General features: G+C 41.5%; 1 protein-coding gene across 2 annotated transcripts in view; it reads left to right on the plus strand.

The window, feature by feature from the left end:
• The first annotated feature begins 7,805 nt into the window (after positions 1 to 7,805).
• Positions 7,806 to 25,767, plus strand: part of LOC139352035 (sodium-coupled neutral amino acid transporter 3-like) — a 38,877-nt gene continuing 20,915 nt past the window's right edge. For both annotated transcript variants that reach the window (XM_070994064.1, XM_070994072.1), the window contains exons 1-2: positions 7,806 to 7,980; positions 24,608 to 24,845. In XM_070994064.1, the coding sequence (XP_070850165.1) occupies positions 24,709 to 24,845 (137 nt within the window). In that variant the 5' untranslated portion in view covers positions 7,806 to 7,980; positions 24,608 to 24,708. The remainder of the gene's footprint in view (positions 7,981 to 24,607; positions 24,846 to 25,767) is intronic.

A 25,767-nucleotide genomic window follows, 5' to 3' on the forward strand; every position in this document is an offset into this window, starting at 1 on the left:
TATGTAAATGTCCCTGATGTATTTTGGGGCGTTTCAAGAGCAGAAATTCACTCTCATTCTCACCACTAGGGGGCAGTGTCACTTTTAGAAGGTGTTTCTTCAGGCAGTTACTATTAAACATGATAAAATGGCAAAAACGTTACAAAAAAGAGATGGAAATTGTCCTTTACCATAGAAAAAATTAATTAGAAAATATTTCTTTACAAGACCCTCACTTTTTATTGTGTGATAATAATGTTAAATGTACATTTATGCTGATAATTTGAGCAGCTTTCATGTAAAATTGCCTGTCAAATCAAACGCTTTCTCCATCTTGCTGTGACTGTAGTTTTTTATCTGCGCGCCTGCTTACAGCAGCACCGTCTGTCCTACAGCGACGTGATGGTGTCCTCACTGCTGCTGGGCACAGGGTGGGGTGGAGCGGAGGGATTAACATCACTCATGTGTCATAATACGACAGTCACAGTGGAAGAGCTGGAGGTGCATTTGAATCATTTCCATTTGCTTTTCCTGCAGAAATCCTGTCACCTGTTATTTCATGCATCATAGCTGGCGACATGGGAAGGAGGGATGCCAGCTCTCCTCCAGGTTTCCTCTTGAGTGACAAGAAACAGAGCAGATTAACTAACCCTGTAGTAGCAGAATGACAGCTTTGATCTCCCTGTTGATTAAAACTGCAGCACACAATGAACTGTGCTCACTGTCTCACAGGGACACTTGTGAATGCCTACTCAGTTTTCACATGGCACTGGCTCAGCTTACCAGAATCTGTGTCAGTTGACTAAGCCGTTTTGCATAACACAGTCAGTGGCCTTACTTGTGCTGAATAAAATTGTGAGTGTATGAGGTTGGCATATGTACAGCATTTCCAAAATGTATAGAGAATGTGATGTGAATAGGACTTCAGTAAATACACTCATGCCCTAGAAAGCAGGCCTTTAAGTTCATGCACGTCTGTCTGAAGTCAGTGAAGATGAGCAGACTCTATGTTCTTGCTTTCATCATGTATGACTTTGCCACTTCAGGTCATATGACGCCTGTTGCCTCATTAAGTAACATTATGTCTTGCCTTTCACATTTCACTTCTATAATAGATTGAAACAAAGAGAGAAACAAAAACAGATTATCTGAATGAAACTTATGTGTCAATATTCATTAAAAATGTGGCCAGAAAGAGCTCAAAGGGCAGATAAAGTTTTATAATCGTTCTCTGTGCATCTAGAGGAAAGGAAGCGTTCAAAACGTGAAAATTTGCATGGAAGGTTGAAAGAAAAATATAATCAGCACTGAACCGCAGCCTCTGATGATATATCAGAGACTATATCACTGACATCAGACAATTTTTAGTGAATCGTCTGGTTAAATTAACAAGCAGCAGCTTAAATGATTCTTTTTTAAAGAGGACAGATGAGAAAAAGCAGATAAAGTAAAAGTTGGTTTGTTAGTATTAATGAATAAAGCTCATGTAGCACAGATTTTTGTTGCAATTGCAAATAGTGACTTCATGTGATTGGACCAGAGACTCATCTCAACACACACACACACACACACACACACACACACACACACGCTGGATTAGTTTGTTATTTTAGATTTGGAATGGAAAACACTCGGGCTTTTTCCATCAGCTGTCCACTATTTCAAGTCACAAAAAGCAGCTATTTATTAAAATTTCATAATAAAATATTCAAAGATATTTAGCATGAATTTATTGCACTAAATAAAAAATATCATCGCTAATAATGTACAATGTCTTATGTCTTAACACAATTTTAGTCATTTTACAGTGTTTCCAGTCTGGCTCTCCCACTTTGAAAGTTTCTAGACCCGCTCGTGATGTTGAGGAAGCGTGCAATATGGAAATAAACAGGATGACACATTTTGTGACATGACAAGAAGTGACATAGAAAATGGAAAAACAAGAATTTCATCATGTGGCAGATTGCAGAACGCTGAGAGGAAATTATTACATGTGAGAGTATGAGAACCAGAAGGTCTGATAAAGTCCTTAAAACAGCATTTAATTTGATGTGTGTGTCTTGTGTTACAGGTCTGTAATAGTTAATGGTCCAGGCTGTAATTCAAGCCTTGCTATTTATCTATAGCAGTGATATGATGCTGAATCTTTGTCTTGACCTGCTGATCCTTCTCAGCCCATAATAAGGAGGCATCATCAGACACACTGTTTTCATGACTGACTTGTTTTGTTTTTTTGAGAGAGAAATTCATGTTCCATGGAAAAACCCTCCTGATGTACACGTGCAGTCAGTTTTGTCGCTTTAAACGGAGAAGCTTTGTGTGCTGTCAGGTGGATTGTGGCGAAGCCGCACTGATCCAGAGGACATACTGCACAGCGTCATGTTTTCCTACATCTGAAATGTTTGTGTTCTTTTCCTCAGGGATCTAAAAGGAAATACATCTCAGACTATACTCGGAACAAATGCATGGCAAACAGAAGAGCCCACACTGGTAATACACTTGTCTCATGCAGGCAAGCCATTTAAAACTCTGGCCAGCTGTGCAAACAGAAGAGAGCTGAATTCAATAACCGAGGAACTTATGATCCACACATTCATTTAGAAAGAATTTAGACATATTACTGAATCTTAGCATTCATAAAATTAGGTATTTCTACTTTCTAATTTACTTAATATTCCAAATATGTTTTAAATATTTCTCCCTTGGGGACAACTGGGAGATTTTAGGATTGAGTCTGAAATTTAGTAACCATGATAGAGTGGACATAATGATATATTTTGGTGGGATTTTTTTTACATTCATAATTTTGTCTGTTTTAAGAACACATCTGTATTTTGGTGGCATTATGGAAAGGAAATCTTAATACAACAACCTCTTTTTTAAATTAATGATGTAATCTCTTAATGTAAGCGTTGTCCCTCTCATATTTCTATTTATGTGTATGTGTTTCTGTGCATATCACGTCATATGGAGATGCTCCACAACAGCTCGTACAATCAGTAAAATTATGTATCCACACAAAGTTCATACAGAGCAGGAGACTCTTGCTGTACATGAGCTTTCATGATTCGTACAGATGCCACAGCTTTGTGGTGCATGCAGTGGTTCCCAAAGGTTATGCCAAACAGCTGGAAAAGGGATGAAATTCGATGAGGGGTCAGAAAAAACTTGATGATCTTAAGGAGAAAGTGACAGATTGTGAGAATCATCTTAATAGTGGCTTCAGTCACTCACTGAGTGCAATCCAATACATACAGCCTCAATACATGGTGCACACTCACCCTGCCAAATGAACTATAGGGGCACCCCAATTAACTTCATTTTGAACACAAAACAACAGCAGAGGCTTTTTATTTGCACAATTCTTGTTTTAGTCCATGCCTAGGGGACAAAATATTTACCTTGCAAGTCCACTTAACTACAGAGGTATGTTTGAGACTTTTGAGACTTTTATCCTATAATGTGTTTTTCTTCATCTTTGCTGTCCAGACCCTGACTCACTTCATCCCTTTCTGGGCCTCGATGTTTCTCCTCCCTCTTAAAACGGCCAGGCTGCTCCTTCAGGGAATTCCTCCTGCTGAGAGGAATAATGCTCAGGACCTCACTCTGTCCTGCAGAGCTGTCTCTGCATGTGTGTGTGGACATTTGAGTGCGGATGTATTTCTCACATTGTGGGGACTTGCCTTCCTTATGGGGACAAAATGTGAGTACTCGTAGCATAAATCATAGATGAAGGACTTGGTGTGTGTGTGTGTGTGTGTGTGTGTGTGTGTGTGTGTGTGTGTGTGTGTACTATAGTTCAGACTCTTTGATGGCAGAAGAGAAGGATGGGCAGGTGGCCCAAGTATGTGTTTATGTGTGTTGGAGAGGGGACACTTTGTGAACCTCTTCTGTACAAACTTTCTCAGATGATTGAAGTCTGGAGAGAATAACAAACAGCATTCCCCCTCATATGACAGATGTCTCCTCTTGATAAATGCTTCAGAAACTCCCTGATTACTCCAGCTTACTGCGTCATTATGTAACATTTACAGCTGCTGACAATGTGGCATTTTGTTTTCAGCTGATGTATTATTGAAGAAGTGAAAACACAACAGCTACTGAGCTCACATATCAACAAATCCATCTCCAACACAACTGAGCAAACTCCAACCATTGATGAAGACCATGGCATACAGTTGGAAGCTCTGATAAAAGCTTGTACATGAACCTTCAGCTGGCTTTGTTTTGTTGAATCACAGGAAATTATTATCACCACTAATTACATAAAAAATACATCTACCTTTGTACATTTTTAGCATCTCTTATTATGTTATAAAACATCCCTCTAGACCTAAATCTACACTGCACTTGTTTTTTTTTGTTTGTTTTTTTTAAGGTATCATTGAGGAAGATACAGTACATTTCCCAGCCATGATGCAATTAAATGAATGTAAGCTCCCAGTCTTAATTTCTTAATATCTGTAATTCTGCATGGGGAGTGGGTTCAATTTAGCTGCTTTATTTCTAAAAAACTATTCATTGCAAACCAAATATTTAATCATAAAGTGAAACCAATGCTGATAGTGTAAAATAAAAAAAAATGCATACAAACGAGAGTAAGTATTGACCTATATGATACTATATGATAAGGATCATATTCTCTTCTGTCTTATTTACCAGCTTTATTTATGTAAACAACTGTGATCAGCTGAGCAGGCATGTAATTTTCTTTAACACCCACAAACCGACTCATGCCTGTAGCCCCCAAGGCACCGTGTCAAGTGACGTCAGTGTTAGCTGAGTCACCACCACACTCAGTTCACAAGGCATTAATAAACCTTCATCAGGCTGCCCGTAGTCCTACAGAAAGCTCCATCTTACTGAGACCAGCTCTCAGGTAATTGCATAACCGCATCATTTCCACAGCATGGCTATTTCTTGCTCATCCATGAGTGGGCCACGTTACTTTGGATAATCACACAGTGACTGGCATCTCGTCCCCAAATGATGAATGTGCTGGAAGATTGACCTTAATTGAGTTTGATTGCAGCATCTTCCAGCAAGGCTCAGCAAAATAAACTGAATGGGTTTAGTGGTCTGTGATGAGATCTTTTCTTCCTGTTTCTCCTAATTATGTACATGGCGGGGGCTGCGGAGGATGGACAGGAGGCTGCAAATCAAGGGCCATGAGAGCTCCTTGGAAAAAACTCTCAGTCAGAAAAACAAGATTGTTTTGAATTTGATCTCATTGAAGGCAGTCAAGTGAAGATTAGATGGCTTTTGTTTGGGTCAGGATAAAACAGTCTGAGGAAGAGAAGAGGATATCCTTAACAGTTTAAAAATAATAGGCTAGTTTTGTTGTTTTTTTTTACAGACCTGCCTTAGAAAAATCTAAATCCACTTATGTATTAAACCACAGTCACCAAAGTTATAAGCTTTTATGTTGTTATGCAGTATTGCCTGACCTCCCAGAAGTCACAGGCTCCCATTGTTTTCAGAAATCCATTCAAAGCTGTTCAGAAGGTTGAACTGCTTTGTTGATCTAATACATTTGGTTCAACAGTGTGTGTAGAGCAGTTTGTACAAAACCAGAACTAATATGAATGCACAATGTAAAAATGGCACTGAATTTATCATGTATGGATCAAGGTCCCTACTAAATATTGTTACTTACCTTTTTTTTTTAAAAAGATCTTCCTGTTAGCTTGTTGATTCTTTAGTCAAATAACTCAAAAATTATTAAATGAATCAGCATGAAGTTATGTGCAAAAGTTCATGTCTCCCACAGGATGAACTTTAGTAACTTTTATCCTCTGGTTTTTTCACCTGGTGCCACCATCAGGTAAAATTTCAATTTGCCTGTCTTGGTTTGGGACTAATAGCTGCAAAACCTAATGACAACCCTGTCAGCCTCAGCTGTACTTTATGTATAGCACTATTTAGCAAATGTTAGTAACATTGTAAACATTATAGCTGCTAAACATCAATATGCTAGTTGTGAGCATGTTAGCATGGCGACTTTATCATCATTTAGCTCAAAGCTCTGTGTGAAAGTACAGCCTGAAAGGGCCTCTAGCACAGTGTTGGCGTAGACTTTTTCATTTCTTTGTGATTTTTTATGTGTTTATGTGTGTGAATAACATTGAAACAACCATGTGCTGCTATCTGGAATAAGGTATTTTGTGCCAAGCGTCAGCCATTTCAGTAGCTGTAGTTACTTGCATTAATTGGCTCATAATTAACCATGGAAATTCTCCAGCTATAAGGTTTTAGAGTAGCCTGGCATATGAATATCATCTGTGAGCTGAAATTCGTTAATTGCTTCCATACTTCATTAGCGGTTTAGCATCTCTGCTCAGTGGTCAGCCAGCCTGAGTTGCAGACCTTTGCTACACCCAGTTTCTATGGTTACACATTGCTCTTGGCAGTTAGAAAGTCCTCTGGAGGACTACGCATGCATCACCTTTTAAGCTGCAGACAGGTGAGGCAAGGTGAGGCTGCACACTGTTAAAAGAAGTAAGAACACCAGGAGCTCATAGAGCTGAATGTAAATGCTGCGCCTCGAGGACCAGTTGCCAGATGTCCTTTGCTGTTCACCCTCTCCTCCTCATTAGTTGACAGCGCTTAAATTAGCATGCCAACGCGCTGTTTGGGATTATGAACAGGAACAACCAGAGGACAGTGCTCTGAAATTAAACCACAGATTAAAGCACATGCCTCCATGCACTTGAGATTCTGCCTTTGAACTACAGCATACATCTGTTGAGCCTCCCCTGTTGACCTCTTTGATGCACCACCACTTTCTCAGCATCTCTGGCCCTTTCCTCTATGGGTAACCACTCCCCACTGTGTCAACCCCAGTCCAGATGCTGGACCTGTGTGTCCCAGAGGTTAAATGTCCTCTGCTTTCCACAAGGTCAGGTTAACTGCGACAGCTTCAAAGGACATTGTGGTTGCTGTTGAAGAAGACGGCATCGTTTTGTGAGATAAAATGCAGAGATGTCTCAGCTCATAATGTTAAATGCACTGGGGGAAAAGACAAGTGCGTGTTTGTAGCTGGGCTGGGTATAATGCCTAATAAACGAGACGCTTTATAATGGAAAATGTTTGGCTTTATCTGCCCCCATCCGCCATGAATACAGATACAGGTTCACAGGATGAGGGAGCCTGGTGTAACAGGTCTGCAGGTGTGTGTCCTCCTCGGTGAATATGAGCCAGAGGAGAGAAAAAAAGAGACGATCCCCGGAGCGGTGTGACATCAAAACGCGCTACCGCAGATGACCTAGAAATGGAGCGTGCGTATCCTATGTGCGTAAGCAACAGTGGGCTTTTGTGGCACATGGCTCAGGCTGCTGTTTACGTTGCTAGTTGCGTATCAAAAAAGACAATGCAATTGGATCGATTTTTCTTAAAGACCCACGTGAGTTTTATTTTTAGAAATACTTAAAGGGGAAGCAATGGAGTAGATGAAATAAATGCATGGTGTGTGTGTGTGCGTCTGTGTGTCTGTGTGTGTGGTCTCCTCGCGGTCATTCAGTCTCATTGTGTCATGATGCGCGCTCAAGCACGACGATAAATCCACGAACATGCACCACGCCACCATCGTGTGAAATGACAGCTCTGTCCGGCACGTAAAAAGCACGGCCTTTAAAGCGACTGACGGTATCAATCTACCGCGGGTCACCATTTCTAGGCGATTAAAAAGGCGCGTGCCAAATAGGGGGGCTCTCGTGTCACCGCGCGCGCGCTGGCCTCGCAACATATACACAACAATAATTTGATTGGAGTCGCTGTGCGTGCGGTAGGCGGAACCCTGACACTCTTCACATCCCACTTTTGAGAAGATTACGAGGACAATTTGCTGGGAGATACATGACATGAGCGCTGTTTGAGGGGAAGGCGGACGGACTACGGAGGCAGGACGACGCGCCACGGGTCGAGGCAGAGCCGAGCAGCGAGCGGAGGCATCACATCCGTGTGGAGATATTTGGAGTCTGAGAGGACGCCGGTACTTCTCTGGTAAGGCTCCGAAAGGCTGGAGTGCGCTTTAAGGTTTATGTGTAGTCCTCATAACGTAGTTAAACTGACCTACGGACATGCTTTTTCACGCATATGGGGACCTTAACATTTGAGTCCGTTATGAGGACAAAACAACACTCTTTGTACATGTATGTCGGCATTCACCTGCTTGCTATGTGTGACATTTACTAAACGGGAGTTAAATGCAAAGTAAAAGTGAAGACATACGATGTCGCCGTAGAGAGAGGTGACATTAGTGTGCTGCTCTTCATCTTCATGTGTAGAGCTGGGTGATGTACTGTTGAGATCCTGACTGTCCGAGCGTCTTTTGGGAGTGCTTTCTTTCTTGAGGCTTATGTGAGAATCTGGATAAATGTGGACTCTGTATGCCAGAGGACAGGCCTAACTGTAGAGAGTGAAACCTCTGATTAAAACAGTGTCAGCCTCTTACTACCATGATCAAGTGGCGTGGCTTAGTGGGATCAAACTTGGCAGTGGATGTACCTCCAGGACCCCGTGAGCCACTGCCTCTTTGTCGGATTTTCATTTTTCACTTCGTGCTTTTTTGCCCAAACAAACTCCAAACACACATGTCTACTTTTACTGTGTGTGTGGCACTCAGGACCAGGAATGACATTGTTTCAGTAATGCATGTTTTAGGCATTCAGTGACTGAGTTGCCACAAAGCTAGACTCCTGCAAATGCACCAGCGCAGTTTAAAGCTTCATTTTTGGATTGCCTGTCATATTTTTAAGTCGTGCTGGCAGAGCATCCACAGCTGGCTCACAACACGTCACAGCCTGGCCACAGGTGCCATCTGGTCCTCATGTTTGGTGATCTTGTCCAGTCTGAGGGACATACCCAGGCTTTTGGCAGAATGTCAGATTTAACTATAAGGTGTCAAAGCAGCGTTCAATGATAATGATAATATATTGAAGGCAACAAGAACTGACTTTTCTAGGATGCACATAGTTTTATGATTTTTTTCTGCAATATTTGATGGTGACAGCTGACACAGGAAAGGGGGGGTGGGGGGGTGATATGCAGCAAAAGGCCAGGGCTGCTGCTGTAAGGACTCAGCCTTGATACGCACTCTGCCAGGTGAGGTAACATGCACACATTTAACCAGACTTCTCATGAAGGCAGAATGCATGCATAGAATAACACTTAGCAAATGTATTTATTCATCCAGCTAAGATTAGGTGCAAAACATTGCATAGACTGGATAAAACTCTGAACAGCAGCATGGGTTCTGGAGTCACCTTCAGCTGGCAAAGTCGCCAGTCATTCACTCCTCCAGGATGACTCACCTCGCAGGCTTGTGGGCAGCAGGTGAGACTGCGACTGCTGGACTTTACTGGCCAGAGCTGACAAGAGCTCCTGTCTGGCCCGCCTGGCCTCTGCTGTTATAATTGACTGGCTCTGCTGTCTGGCTTGTCATGTCATGCCCATGTGCTGCCCCATCCCACAATGAAATCACAGTGTGAACAGACTGATCCAGCCTCCGTCGGCATCGGGCGTGTTGAGCTTTTGATCTGGTGTGTGATTAAAGCCTGTGTTTCAGATTGCATTTGTGTGGGATGTATGGGAGTGAAAGCATGTGTGCATGTGTGTGGTCATGCACATGCATGTGTGAACGCTGCTGAATATTAGAATGGAGATTGAAGAGATTTGGTGATATAAATGTCATTGACTCTCAGGTTGATTACAAAATGTGTAGATTAAGAGGAAAAGGGGCAAAGAGGGGGACGTGCTCTGCAGCAAAGGTCACGGCCATCATTCACAACTAGAAATGTTTTTTTACTACACTAGGTAAAAATAATTAAAATCACGTCTCCCTTCAGTGTGTAGCCATCACATTTAGCCTGCAGAAAAGAAGCATGTCTAGTAATATTCAGTGATTGTCTTTAAAAAAAAGTTAGTGAATGAGAAATGTTTACGGCTCCTGCCTCTTCTTTCCTTCACTATTAGATGAGACGTGGACACAGAGATTCACAAACTTACTGTTTGATTTGATCAGAGCTTTGTGTCCTTGTGAAATATATTTGTATCCTGCAGCAGTATGCTTTACCTCTGCAGGAATGAAAAGAAAACATGAAGGGATTGTTCAGTCTTAGAGAGCTATGTAGTTCACTGTGAGAAGGAGGAACACCCTGCTGGGACTTTGTTGATGGTATTAAACTATGAAAGGACATGAGCTTCTGTCTGGCCTTGAGGTTTTGCAGGGATTTGATTTTGGTCTTTAAAAAGCAAACACAATTATTGTCTTAACCCTTTCCTGTCTCTGACTACAATAAAGCAGTGTTGTATTAGCAGTCGAAATTAATTTAGTCAGTTTTATGGATGATCTACTTTGTGTTTCTGAAAAAGACTGAAAAAAACATCCAGGACCTAAATGATGATGCTGTGTTTTGAGTGAGGTTCCATATCAGTTAATCGGTGCCTGAAGCAAAGTTGATAATGAAATCGAAATCAATAATCAGTTTGCATTTAATTTTAGTTTCAAGCTGTTATTTTGTAGAAGTAAGCTTTATCTGTCTCCTTGAGGGCAAGCACACATACGTACTTGTGCCTTGTCATGTCACAGTATTTCTACATTTTCTAAGTGCAGGCTGGTTTATAAAACATGTGTGGTATCCAAGGACATACTGAGGGTTATCATAGTTCAATTGCTGCTTGCATAAGGTCATACCACTAAAGATAAATGCCAGCCCATTGGTTAGAAGAGCTCTCAATTTTACCCTCAACACTGTGCTGTACGCTAACCAGCAGCAGATTGAGAAGGGTCTCAAAAACATGTCTTATGGGACCAGCTGCCCAATGTAAATGAAATTTTGACTGAAAACATGCACGCTTTTATCAAAGTGATCCCAGGATTACAGTGGTACCTCAAAGATAGATTAAGCCTGACTCAATAACACTACACAATCATGAGCAAGAAATGCAAAGAACACCAAAATGTTTTAAATGAAACTTTATCTTGTGAAACAAGGTGTAGTTTATTTGCCTGTTTGTGTGTGAATGGCGATTTTGCTCTGCTCCACAAGTTCTGTTAGCTTTTTTTAGTCTAATAAATAAACAAAATAAACTCACGAAGTGTCAAGAAATGAAATGTTCTTACACCAATTTTCCTAACAATTTTTTAACAATACAACTTTACACCTTCTGAATTCAAGCTTCTCTCTCTCACTGAACTAAGACTGTCTTCATTGCCATGTTAACTCATCATAAAACACGTTTCATTGAAACTCGGCAGCAAGTCATCAAAGCCATCTTAGTTAGTCTCTCCACTGTTCCGACAGTCACAAACTCCGGTTTGGTAGAAATAAACCCTCAGTTCACTAAGTGAAGCTCTCACTCATTGCTTGTAGGCAGAACATTAAATTAGCAAAACTAAATCCCACAGGAAAAAAAACAGCGATGGACTCCAATCGCCAACACCCCAAACATCTGTCCAATCGGCCAACCCAATAAGGAGTCAGAATAAAGGATCTGCTTATATGAGTCTGTCTTTGTTCTCGTCGTTCTTGATTGAATGACCAAAGATTCTTCTAAAGGACAGACAAAAGTCTTACCATTGGTCCTCCACAACCCAAACTCTGGATACAATCTTCTGAGCTTCAGTTCGAGCTGTATTTTTGCTCATTATTGTTGGCCTATTGTGCAGCTCTTAGTTCTATAAGGGCTTTGATACTTAAGCCTCATATTGATCTGGTTACAGTTGGTGCCCGCTGTGCTCAGGAGTTCTCCGTCAGTCGACTGGGATTTGAACTTTCATGGTGCTGCAGCATGTGACAGAGTCAGCAGCGCGACATCCACCATGGTGGTCACACACTGCGCGAGTTGTACTTCCACCTCTCTTTCTTTTGCTCTCCTCCCATGTGATGAGGAGGAAGCAGGAGGGAGACGGGTGGCAGATGCCAGGAGAGGATGGTACTTTGTTTGAGGGCACATGATTGAGAAAAGACAGAGCTGGCATTGAACAGTGTGGTATTGAGGGAAGACGGTTAGCTGATTGTATTCTGTCCTGTTGTTTGAACTAATGTACAACGGGCATACAGTGTCCTTATGGAGGCTGTGTCCTTGACTGTGTCACTGCTGTACTTTATGTTTGGTCCCAGGACATTCTGCTTTTGGAGCCATGGTGCAAAATAAGAACAGGGGACCATGTGGAGGAGACAAAAAGTATAATGCCTCTTTTATATCAAGTAAGACCTGTTAGGTGAACAGGTAAGGCTGCATCGATTGATCAGTTAAAAGGAAATTAATATGCAACTACTCTGAAACTCAATTAAAGACATTTATTAAGCAAACATTTGATGATTCAAGGTACTCAAACGTGAAAATTTTCATTGCATGGCAGCAAATTGAATATTTTTAAGTTTTTAAGTGTTAGCTGTACAAAACAAGACATTTGTCACCTTGTGCCCTACTGTAAGGTGATATTTAAGACATTTAAGGCATGTAAGGCATATTTCACTGTTTTCTGATTAATTGAGAACATAGTCAGCAGTTGATTTGACCATGAAAATAATTATTAGTTGCAGCCCTGTATTTTTTAAAGCTGGAGTCTTTCATACAAACAGTTATCTGGCCATTGGCTGTCATCAACATAATACGCAGGAAAAGACTTGTGTGACCTCTGAGTCGATTTGGTTTAAATGGATTTGCATTATTAGACAGCCTGAAAATGAGATGAAACGTGAGCTGGGAGGTTTTGCTTCATTGTGTAAGTAAGTAAGTGTAAGTCTTGCACAGATGATAAAAGAATACTTTGATTTGTGTGTTCAACATGTTCCAAACGTTCATAGTTTCTCCATAACAGAGCCAAACACACAATAAATACTGCTAAATACAAAAATGCATTGATGTACTGGAGAAGCAATAATTGTTTGAAATATACTGAACATACAGATAAGTGACAGAGAACGGGATGATGCAGGAGGATACATGGCTAGGCCGACATATAATGATGGATCTTAACTCATTCCAGATATATCAATACCTGCAGGGACGGACTGACCATCTGGCATACCGGGCATTTTCCTGGTGGGCCGACGTGCTATTTGGGCCAACAGTCGGCCTTCCCTTTTTTTTTTTTTTTAATTTTAAATATTGGTCTGACTGGCCCATACAGACAGTTGATCAGCGGCCTGATTGACACTCGGTTGGCCCAATCACATAGTTAGACAGCCTTTTGCTTTGGCCCTGCAGCGAAATGCATTTTGCAAAAAAAAAAAAAAAAAAAAGTCAGCGCAAGAGTTTGTTTGTAAACACCGACCGCCCCTCAACACACGCAGTTCTGCAGCCGATAGGTTATTTTCTTCTCTGACACGAGACGGGGCTCATCTCGCTCAATCGTATCATGAAACACTTCCCCTCTTTCACGTCTGTAACGTAATGTGTTAGGATCTGCGAGAATGGAGAGAAAACGAAAAGGAGGCGCAGGAAACTGCGAGAGAAAAAGAAGCTGGCTCTTCAAGCCAGCGCTGCAAAATGCACAAAAAATTCAGATATATTTGCCACGGCAGGGCCTTCTTCAGCTCCCGTGGCCGATGACAGTGGTGGTGGCGACATTGAACAGTGACATGCAGTAAAACCTGCGTTGAGCAGGACTGCTTTCAGAACACTTGTAATGAGGAAAGCAACCCAACCCCTTAGTAAATCTGACAATGATAAAACGTCAATAACATATTTTTGGCTAATGTTCTATGGCTAGGTTAGTTTGTATTCTAGTTAGTTTATAATACCTGTATATGCAGGTATTTTTAAGACATTGTGTATGTAGCCCTCTCCCTCATTCATGTGTCATCATCCCTCTTAAGTTTTCAGTTTCTACACTGCTATTTTTATCTTGAAGATTGACCAATAATTAAATCTCTCTCTCTCTTTCTCTCTCAAACATACACACACACAGTTCAAAGTTCATTCAGGAGTTCAGCTACATTCATCCTTTTGGACTGGGTCACTTCACAATTTATTGAGTACTACTCTTGGAAGAGTCAACATCTGATCCATCATTTCTCATCTCTCTTCTTTCTTTTTTCTTCCTCCCTGAAACACATAGGTACACCCAATGCTGAAATGTTCATCATTCAATGTCCTCACCTGCAGTGTGTCAGCAGCATCCTGTGTTAAGTAGCTTGTCAGGTGTTTTTGGTTTACAGCTATACTACAGTCATCTTGTCTTGGAGAGTGTGTAAATCGTGTTTGCTCTCACCATGACTTGCATGCTTCCTCATCTGGCACTGAGTATGCTGGCATTCAACTTCCATTGCTGAATTTGATGGCAGCCTGACAACAGGCCAAATTTGATTTGGCATTATCATGTCAGCATTGTGTTACTGTCCAGGCCAGTACTTATCATCCGAACTGTATTCATTCAGATAAAATGAATGGAGCACATGTAGCACGTGGAATTTCATGGCCTCTTTGTCAAAGGATGTTACATCCATGCCAGTAACTCAGTGCTTTGGCAAGAAGCCTTAATCTGATCATGCAATTGGGCTAAAACAATAATTCATCTCTCTCTCAGCACTTTTCCATAAATTCATCCTGTTTCTCTAATAATAGTACTGACATGAGTAGAAGTATGTTATATGTATGAATATCTAACTTGAACTATACACCTTGACTTTTCTCTCTACCTCCATGATTCCCTTCTGCAAACGATGTCTACACTATAATGTAATATTGTGGAGGATGCTCTTTTATAATCTTTACGGATTTATTTGTATGAATTTAGGCAGCACTATGGTGTAAAGTTGTGAATAACCCAACATTTTAGACAACACACAATCTGAAAAGTTGTCAGTGTACTGACAGCTGTCGATAGTTCACTTGCAGTTTTGCACAGCGTTGGTGTGTTGTGCAGAGGTGATGATGGCGGCTCGTGAGCCAGGAACCACAGGGCTGAGATCACATCCAAATCAAGTGAATCACAGTATGTCATCGAAACAGATGTGGGACCGCATGTAATCTTAATAACCTGTCAAATATTTCAAGCTCATTACTTCAAGAGCATCATGGCATTCGGTGTCTGTGCTGACCCTGCTGTGCTTTTTTGCATTTCTCAGTTTTGTTTGGCTGTTTCTGTTTTGTTACTTTCCTGCTTTTAGGTTTTCTCTGCAATCCCATAATAATACCTGAGTTAAATCAATAAGTGATTAAATTTCTGCGTTTTTCATTGCCAGATTTCCAGTGTTTTCTTCACTTGGAGAAGTGTCTGTATTATAGTACTGATCAAACATGCACAGCAGCCAGGAGTCACAAGTCATCTCAGGCAAACACAGGTGCGTTTCATGGAGACTTGTGCAAATAAATGGAGGAAGTTTGCTTGATTACCGATTTGACTGGATTTAATAACCTATAGTAACCTTAAATAACCCACACAATTTATAAGGGCCACTTTTAAATGGAAGTAGCTCCAGACAATTGTGCTACAAACTGCACTGGAGTAGATATCTGTGAAAGAAAAAAAAGAAGGAATGAATAAATGCACAAATAAAAAAAAGCAGTAATAATATCTGAACACTATATTTTACTACTTATAGCAATAAACATATAGGATGGGAAGTTTTGGTTTTATGGAATGTAAACCCCGCAAATCCACTGTAGCGATCTAACTCTATTGATTAAATATTTGCAGTGCGCATTTGGTGTCTTTTACTACGTTATTCCATCTCTTTCTCATTTCCCTCTAAAGATCTTCTATTAAAGCAGCCCCAGTCTCTTACTGTGTAATTAGCAACTAACAGCTTGGTCTCATTGAGTGAATCAGATGCTAATTACTTTCCAAGCACAAATTTAAGCAAAGCTCAGCACCCTGCACTTTCATGTATATAAATCTGACCCTTAGTATCGTATTGACTGCCTTAGTCCTACATCTTTCCACTCCTCTCTCGTTCTCTCTCTTCAGACTTCACCTCTGTCCTGAAGCCCATCCCTGTAGCTGTTTGTACCTGTTGCCCGTCCTGCCTGTCTTACCTTAAAGCCCAGTCTCTGGACTTCTGTGTGGTTATGTTGCTGCTCTCCTGACCCTTCCTGTCTGTGGGGTGTCCGATGTTAGAGCCAGAGTGACAGAAAGTGTTGTGTGATTCTTTGAATAAATCATATTTTCTGTGAGTCACCAGGCTGGTGCTCCCACTCCAGCGTGTCACGACACTAAAGACAATCAATGCTGCCTAACTCTTTCCCATCGTCCTCCAGCTACAGAACACCAGTCGGGCCAGGAGACAAAACAGTAGACATTTGGCCTCTCAGAGTCTCACAGAGGATTTACACAAATTTCAGTCACCAAACAAACGAGTCCCCAAAATCCACAAATGTATTATTGAAGAGGAATATGGAAAACAAGGTCTTTGAGTGGAGATCTGCTACCTGCCCTGAACTCAACAGGTCACAACAAAGTATTTGCGTGTGTAAAAATGTTTGGTAATTTCCAAATGTAATTTATGAAGAAATGTCTCTTTCTCTCTGACTACGCTAATCTTCTGTGTCCTTGTGTGTTACAAGTAGATCCGCAACGCTCAGTGGGAAGAGGTAAAGACTGGCAAGTGGAGTAAAAATAGCTTTTGGGATTACCAGCTTCTTTAAAATGATTTTCCGTGACATTTTTGCCTTATTTGACAGTTGATTGTATAGAGACAGACAGGCAGTGAGGGGAGACAGAGAGGGATGTGACATGTAGCAAAACCAGCTCGATTCAAGCCAGGGACATTACAAGATTTTAAGATGTTTATGAGATGTTGTAAATCATCTTAAACTGACCTCCAGTGTGACATGACAACCTGTAGGTGCAGGTGGACTAACACTGTGAGCTAATCAGAGCAGTTCAATCAGAAAGACACACGTTAACATGAGTACAGAAGCTTTCTTTGAGAAAGACGTTGGCTGTGACCCCATCCATTATATAGACGTATAAGGATAGAGCCCTATAAATAGCAGCCAATCAGAGATCCCTTGAGGGAGACTTGACACTGCTGGTGGTGATGGTGGAGGGGCGGCTGCACTGACAAAGAGAGACGGAAAAGGTAAAGATGGTTTCAGTATTCTTCAGCCATAAAGATCATTGGATGTGAGGAAAGCCCGCGCACTGAACTCAGATCAGTGGAGAATAGTGTGAGTCCATTTCAGTGTGATGCTGAAATGTGCTGACAGTTGTCTTCCTGCATGAACTTGTGCTGAAAGCTTCATTAGGTCTGAAAAAATGCCAGAAAACAACAAAAAACAAAACAAAACAGCAAGCTGGATTCATTAGAGCAGGATGTGGAGCAGGAGAACAAATAAGATTTGATAAAACTGTGCAAGCTTTGGTGGGACAAATGTCACACATGGCATACATTTGTCACACCAATTCCACGAAAGAAGATCTATCTAGTAGCTTCAAAAAGGGATCAAAACCTGTGCGTTTTTATGTTCAAATATTTGAGCCATCCAGATAGCTGTTCACTGACAGTGTGCCATGCAGTTCAGCTGTCTACAGTACTTGTGCATGTCAACATCTATCCATTGATCAAGAAATGCATCATCAAAGGAGATTGGGGCTTCCTGCTTTGAACAAACAGAATAATCCCGATTAGAGACTCTGTCTGAAACACTGGACTTGCTGTGATGATACCTTCCTCCTAATCGTGGATATTTACATGCGCTGCCAAGTGGAGACCACATGCTGCATCATTTTCTAGCCTCAGACGTATGCATCTCACAGCAGCTTATAGGAACCCTGGAGATGAGGAGCATCTCTGCAGCTGACATACAAATCTCTTAGTCAGAAGTTAATCTCTTATTCTCCCTGCTGGCTAATCACAGTGGTACTCAGAGCCTGCAGCTGAGAGAGAGAGAGAGAGAGAGAGAGAGAGAGAGAGAGAGAGAGAGAGTTGAATGAGTTCCTGTATATGCTGAGCACTTGTTTCTTCACCCTGCAGTCCACCTCATCCCAAGCCACCTAAGTTAAGTTCAGGTCAGTTGAACGTGGACTCCCAGGTGATCTGATGCACTCCATCACTCTCCTTCTTGGTCAGATAGTCCTCACAAAGCCCGGAGGTATGTTTGGGTCATTGTCCTGTTGAAAGACAAATGATGGTCCCACAAAGCACAAACCAGACTGAATGGCATGCTGCTGCAGAAAGCTGTGGTGGCGGTGCTGCTTAAATATGCCTTGAATTTTGATAAAATCACCAACAGTGTCACTTCGTTGAGTTTCTGGGCCTAAGCGGTTCTCCTCTTCTTGTTGGTCCCCCCTGGTCGTGATTTCTGTGCAGCAGTTCGACCATGAAGGCCTGATTCACTCCGTCTCCTCTGAACAGTTGATGCTGAGATGTGTCTGCTGTCCGTGATGAACTTTCCTGTCCTATGGCGGTCCTCATGAGAGCCAGTTTCATCATAATGTTTGATGGTTTTTGGGACTGCACATACCTCTTGAACTTTTCCAGATTGACTGACCTTCATGTCTTAAAGTACTGATGGACTGTCATTGCTTAGTTGAGTCGGTCTCGCCATAATATGGTCGTTGAATATGACTATTTACTGTATACCAGCCTCTCTCACACACATTAGCAAGGCAGTTAATAAGGCAGTTAATAAGGACATGAGGAAAGGAAATGAGAGTGATGGGGAAGGACAGGCAACAGAGGTCCTCGTCGGATGGTTCATAGTTATTTGTTGCATAGTTCAGTGACCTCAGCTAATTCCCACCATAGCTCTGCCCACCTGAGCAGAGGTGTAATTAGCAAGAATGATTGAAAACACCTGTGTGGGTTCACAGAGCCTTAAAATATATCTTCCAAGCTCCTTAACATAAAAACACCTCCTGGATAATTCAGAAATAGCTAAAGGTTTGTGTTATCCATCATTTTGAATTATTTCAACTCTAAATGCTGCACCGCCCAGGAGCCTCAGCCGCCATTGCTGTTTTTTAACACCATGAAAAAAAACCCATTTACATTCCTATAATACATAACACAAAAAAACTTACAACAACAATGCTCCAACAACAATCTGCACAATTATGTTATTATAATTATGTAAATTAATCCCAATGGATGCAAAATATACTGTATTTGGAAGTATTAAGAAGAAATGTGAAAACTTCTACAGGCTTGGAAACTATATTGTCCTCAGAAATTAGTCATTCATTTGATTATTTTTAAAATCTAAAATATGATTGGTGAAGGGCTTTCATGTTTTCTCAAATATATGCTGTTTAACCTTTAACATGTCAGTTCTTTCTAATGGACAACTTGGTAACGTCTTGTTCCCTGAATCTGTTTCCGTCACAGTACAATACATTTTTTGGTGCAAATCGACCTGAGGTTTGTAAGTACTCATTCGTTTTTACTCTAACTATGTTTCTCTGGATAAAAGCTGAGCAGAGAAAGCTTTGGATCGAGTAAGATTTGTTGTGAAATAATCTTCTCAACTGTAAAAATAACAGGACTTTTACTTCAGGAACCTTGCAGCTCCTGACTCAGTGGACTTTAACATAATAAACTTAAGCTCAACATGTCACATCCTGGCTGTTATAATATCCTCAGAAACTCATCCTGGGCTGCATCCAGTACTGCCTCCCAATGCATTTTTTACTGCATATTATCTCATTTATCTCTTTATGTCATAGAAACACAGAAGATCTCACATTTTGCAAATAGCATCAGTGTAGTTCTCCATCAGTCTCAGTTTGATAACGATGATAGCTTTATTTTCTGCCCGTAGCTGTTTGAGATGTTTAATTCTTTCAACAACAGCACGACAGTTTTCACATAATTACGCTGCATATGTCTTTGTGTGTGCGCCATCATGTGTATTTATGTGCATGTTCACCCTTGTGTGAAGAACCAGAATACAGACAGATGGTTGTTGGATGTGTTCGCTGGGTGTTTACTCCTTATTTCAAGCAGCTGCTGTGTTCAGTGGCACATGCAGCAGCACTTAAACACAGCTTTGTGTGTGACACGTCGTGGGGTTACAACAAGGCCGTTCACTCCTCTGCAGCTATTTTTATACAGGAGCAAGAGTGTATGGAGTGACCTAGGCTTTTTGATCCTGATTTCCTGCCTGAGCGAGATGCACCCTAATCTGATTCATTCTATCATCCCGACTATCAGAGGTCCCATGTCTCAACTTCTGTATGATAAAATGATCTCTGATAGATCTATTAGCTGCTCATCAGTGGAATTGTGGCCATGTGTAATCTCTTAATCTGCAGGAAATCTCTTCCTGTTCACGGACATAAAGGGCGGATGAGGAATTTGCTTTAAACGCTGTCTGTCATTTTTCCAGTGCAGCAACTATTAAAAAACAGGCGAGGCGGCGTTAGTACCATCAAAATTCCAATAGTAGGTGAGTTTTCGTTTTCCTGCACTGCTCCGGCAAGATAGGTTTGTTGTCTTTCAAATGACCTGCATAGAAGAGACGGTGCTGCAGAGGAAGGATATTCAGGCTTCTTGATGGCATTTAAAACATTTGAATTCTGCTTTTACTGCGCAAGCAGACCTGGGTGTGGGGAAAAAAGAGTGGAAAACAGTCCGCGATTGTCCACGCGCACTCCAGCAGATTAAGGGAAATTACAGTGGAGACTCAATTAAGAAAGCTTATATGTGACAGAGGAGGCAGTATTACACGTTGAGATTACTGCACACACAAAGCCACACATTAAAACGCAAATGCCCACAAGCATAGCAGCAAGTGAGGATGAATCAGCATGCACGGCGTTGTTCGTTTCAGGTATCCGTTGAGGAATAACAATCAGTCGAACGGCCTGGCTCCGCTTGCCTCCTTGTGGGATGACGTCTCTCAGCAGAGTTGCTTGCGTCAGAGCCGGTGAACTGAGGCGCATGCACTCGCTGTGTGTTGGCAAACTGAAGTGATGTTTTGGATGAGGGCTTGAATAAACATAGTCACTGCTGTTGCTGTGAAAAGACTCATTTACTCCCACCAAGAGCATCACAATGTAGCATTAACTCTTGCATAGGATTTTGGAAGTTTGGGCGTCAGTGAGGAAACGTTGGATTTGTTGAGAAGATCTTTTTTCCTCCTGGTCTTGCTGTTGTTTATTTGTATTTTCTTTTCTCCTCTACAACTATTTTTATGTTATTTTTTCTTATAAAGCTTTGTAAATCTGTGCCTCTAAAAAATCTGTAACAGATGACGCTACTGACACAGTCAGACTGTAGAGGCAGATTGATTATCACCCTGTCAGCCTGGTTATGTGCTGCGGATGTAAACATCACATCCTGGTTTCAGAAACCTGGATAAGCCCTTATCACGGTTTTTAGAAACCTGGATATGCTACCTGGGGTATTCTGCCAGAAACTGGGACACTGTGGCATGTGAACACCTTATCCAGGTTTGTGAACGTTCTTTGTTGGCAGAGAACGTCGTGCCTGAACGGCTGAGAACTCAACACAGTTGAGAGCGATCAGAAACCTTGATACTGTCAGAATCACGTCTACAGCGGTATGAATGACCGGGTTTCTCATAATATTCCAAATATGATTAAAAAACCAACATGTGGCTTGAAAACGGGATACTAATGAACATGTAAACGCTCTCTATGTTCTGTAATGTCGCATGGTGCAATTAGGAAAATACACACACCCGATTAAACCCACGTCATTGATGGAAATCTCGAACATTCTCGTGGTTCAGGTCTGCTCTCATAACATTGTTTGTGTTTTGGATTCTGTTGTTGTGGTGTCTTTCTGGATGACATAGTGTCTGCAGACTACAGAGCGTTTCAGTGCTGCTGAGCATTTCCTTACGGACACACAACTCTTCCTCTGTTTCATACCACAATGGTGCGACGGTAACTGCTGTTCAGGCCTGTGGGGATGAACTCAATTGTTTTCGTGCTCATTCTCATTTTCCTTCATTTTCTTGGTTGTAATTATTGGTGGCTGCTTTTCTCTTAACAAATTGGATCCCTAGCGGTATTAAGATGTCGGCCAATTATAGAGTTTGACTCAATGTAAATACATTTCATGAGAGTACGTCTGTGCAAACCATTTTTACAATATTGATACATAAATAACTGTGCATGTAAATATTTCCATGCAGGATTTGTCCCAGACTGATCCCTGTCCACAGTGTTTATACCTTCAACTGAATCTGCATTATTTCAGGACAGTTACTTTTATTGAGCAAATGATACCTGATGTCTGAGTTTGTATTTCTGCTGCCAAAAGCTTGTCCTACTTTTAAAGGAGCGTTTCCCCCCACAGCATTGCAGCTACCTCTGTTGTACCTTCATTTGCTTCAAACTTGAGCAGGACCGGAGAACAAGCTTGCTAGAAATAGTTGTTTCTGGCTGAAGGAGTGTGCTTTCACTCAACTATTTCCGAGGATGTCGTGTATTGCCTTTGTTGATGATCGCAGGGGCCACAACTCTGTCCAACTAGATCTGCTGTTTCAGGCTCCGCTGCTTGAGGCCATAGAAGAGGCGCCCTTGTAGCCGGACAGCCCATCGTGTATTGTCCTCGAATGGCTCCCCCCAACCTCCTTGTGATTTGTAGACTATCTGAGTGGCAGTGTGGTTCTGTGCAGTGATTTGTCCCTCGAGAGGGGCCCTGCCTCTGCCATCGCTACCGTCAGCAACTCTGCTACAACTGTGCATGAATACGGGATACTGGCATTTGCTGAATTCAAGGTGGCGTCTTTTCAATTAGAGCCCAGTGAAATACCTTTTCAGCCTCTCGAGTGGCCTGGCGAACTACAGCCAAAGGGGGCCTCGGCAGTATAATGATGCCTGGCACAATAGTGCCACTGTTCTCCAACCCGTTCCCAGGAAACCGCACAACATGTGCCATTGTGCACTGTGCTTTGCTGCCCAACCACGTTGCCTGGCTTTAGCCAGAGACACCGACAGGCTTGGCTGTGCAGTGAAGCTCACAGCAGCTTGGTTGGTAAGACAGGTTCAGAGGACTGCGAGATGAAGACTGGGGTTTATTCATCTCACACTGCGTTTGATGTGTTAAAATAATATTACAAAAAAAGCCACATTTTAAAAGGGCGGGCTGTGAAGCGGAAGAAGCCTGAGGGAACAGGGCAGCTGAGTGGTTGCCAGGAATGGTAGTACAGAAAACCTTGAGCTTTGTTGCCACATTGAACCCTCCTCAATAAGAAAGGAAACCAAGAGAAAAGTGACAAGCAGAAAAATGGGGCCACAAAGACGGCTAGAACTGGTTCGTAGCTGGTCCTAGCTGGTTCTCCTCTATTTATCTCAAAGCTGGGTGTGTGTGTTCCTCCTCTATGGCCCCCAACGTGCTCTCCATTATAGCCTCCAGTGCTGTTTATGCAGCAGAGCAAAGGAGATCATTCAGGGCCAGCCAGATAGGGGGCTTTGGTCAACAGCATCCAGGAGATACATGTCACACGGGGCCTTTCTGGGCCCCACAAGCCAGCATGGCCACCTAACAACAGTATACCCAGGAAATAGAGGCCTGACACAAAGCCCAGTGTGTCACAGTCAACTGAGAGCTGTGTTTCCTCTGAGTGTAAACCTGTCACTTCCTGTGTCATGGCTTCTTCATGGCTTCTGCCAAAACGTCAGTTTATTGGCAACTCTACATTTTGACTAATATAGCAGGAGTTGGTGTTTTTGCTTTAGTTTACAAGTGAAAATGCTTCTTTTCTTCATCTATTCACATTTCCACTATCACTGCTTCACAAAAGAATGACTCAGACTTTGAATCTGAAGCCCCAAATTCTTGTGACATGTCCGAAACTGGGACAGTTTGTTCAGATTTGACAATAGCCTTGATTAAACCACAACTGCTGCATGTAATTTAGTCACTTAATTAGTTTAATAGGTGTGCAAGGAATGTAGTGTTTGACTCCTCTGTTGTCATCCTCTCTGTCAGCATACGTAAAGTGATTTGGAGTCCAGTCGTGTACCTGTTACAAACTCCCTTCAGTGCCCTCACAGTGACCTCCTTCATCTGAAATGTGCCTGTTCTTGTTGGAAACTAGGAAGTAAAGCATTTCTATTGCACTCATCTGTCATTTTATGCTTGAGTTGGACAACTTTTCACAAACTAATGATAATATGACAGATGGTGAAATGAATCAATTCAAATTTGCATCCATTAATGAGCTTCACAGTTCTGTTTTTAGAAAATGCAGTCATCATTACGTGAGTTATGAAATGAGATGGCTGTTGTTGACAAGGCTGTGATTGTTGTTATACATCTCTTATCTGCGTTGTGAGGGAAATGCATAAAAAATGGTCTTCCCCGTCATTTTGTTAACAAACAAAACATTTACAAAAAATCCTTCATCCCATCTGCAATAACTGCCCTTAAATAAGAACTCATAGACTTTTTCCTTGTTTTTTGCATTTGTTTGTTTTTTACTGTTGTTGAATGTGTTTTAGTCAATGTGCTTGAGTGTGGTTCTTAATTATGTTTTAATGCTTCATTGAGCTGTTTTAAAGATGATTTTTTTACTCGAGACAGACAATAAAGAATCTATCTATCTATCTATCTATCTATCTATCTATCTATCTATCTATCTATCTATCTATCTATCTATCTATCTATCTATCTATCTATCTATCTATCTATCTATCTATCAAAGAAAATGCCATGCCAATGCAAAATATATTAATTTGCTCGCACCCTTTCTTCTGCAGATTCCAGGAGGAAAATAAAAACTTCACATTGACACAGCCTCAAGCATTTACACATCTCGACAGGCTGATTATTACATACACACCAAGGCTCCAGAGCAGATATGAGTGAGGATAAACCGGCCGACACTGTGGAAACTGCCCCTGCTGAGGTGAACGCTATTCCTAATGGAAAAGGCCATGAGGCCGGGGAGGAGATCACAGCATCGGCCAAAACACCACCTGCAGGGGACGGCGAAAAGTGAGTATAATCCCACTTACCATAGTCCATGTTGATCTGATAGGAATACATGTTTAATTCATTATGGCACACAGATGTTGTCACTGTCTCATTCTTACAAGACATGAATAATTACTGTCAGCTTGAGAATCTCTTTTCTTTGAACGTCCCGTCCTCTATCGTAGGTTTGTTTCCACAGTTCAAGCGAAGCGATTTGATGCACTGGGTGTTTTTTCTTGTCGTCTTAACGTGCCACTTACTGAAGATCACGCAACACATCACATTACATGCTGTGTGCTGACAGAGCATCAAGCGAATTAGGTGTTATGTGAAACCTGTACCTGTTTCTTCATAAGCACAAGAAGGACCAGACCCGAGAGGCAACATATGATGTGCCATATTTGACTGGAATTCTGCGTTCATCAGCTAGAGGGATTATTTATTCAAATATTATCTGAATGGGAGGCCTTGATGCTCAGAATACATCAGAGGGAGATAGAAAATAGCAGCTAATTCAGGGTGTTGTTTTGAGACTGATAATGTCACCCGCAGTTCGGCCTTGTCACAAGAGAAGACCTGCAATAATTAGCAACAAGCTGATCAAAAGAAAAGTGATTGCAAACTTTTTTGATAATTGATTCATTGTTTCAGTTATTTTTCAAGCAAAAATGTCAAAAATTTGCTTGTTCCAGATCTTTAAATGTCAATATTCTTTGATATCAGTTGATGGCGTCAGTGTCATTCATAATAGTAACATTCAAAGTCTGAAATCAGCATTCAATTAATCATTAAGGTTGTGGTGCTTTTGCAGCATCAGCATAATTTGTGATATTTATTGCAAAAATATTAGTGAGTATAAGAGCCAAGTCATTAATCATTAATTGCATTCTTCAATAACCAAATAGCATTTTAAATGCTGCTTATATGTGCAGCACTTTGCTCC

This window comes from Chaetodon trifascialis, chromosome 3 (assembly GCF_039877785.1).
Source record: "Chaetodon trifascialis isolate fChaTrf1 chromosome 3, fChaTrf1.hap1, whole genome shotgun sequence".
Lineage (NCBI taxonomy): Eukaryota > Metazoa > Chordata > Actinopteri > Chaetodontiformes > Chaetodontidae > Chaetodon > Chaetodon trifascialis.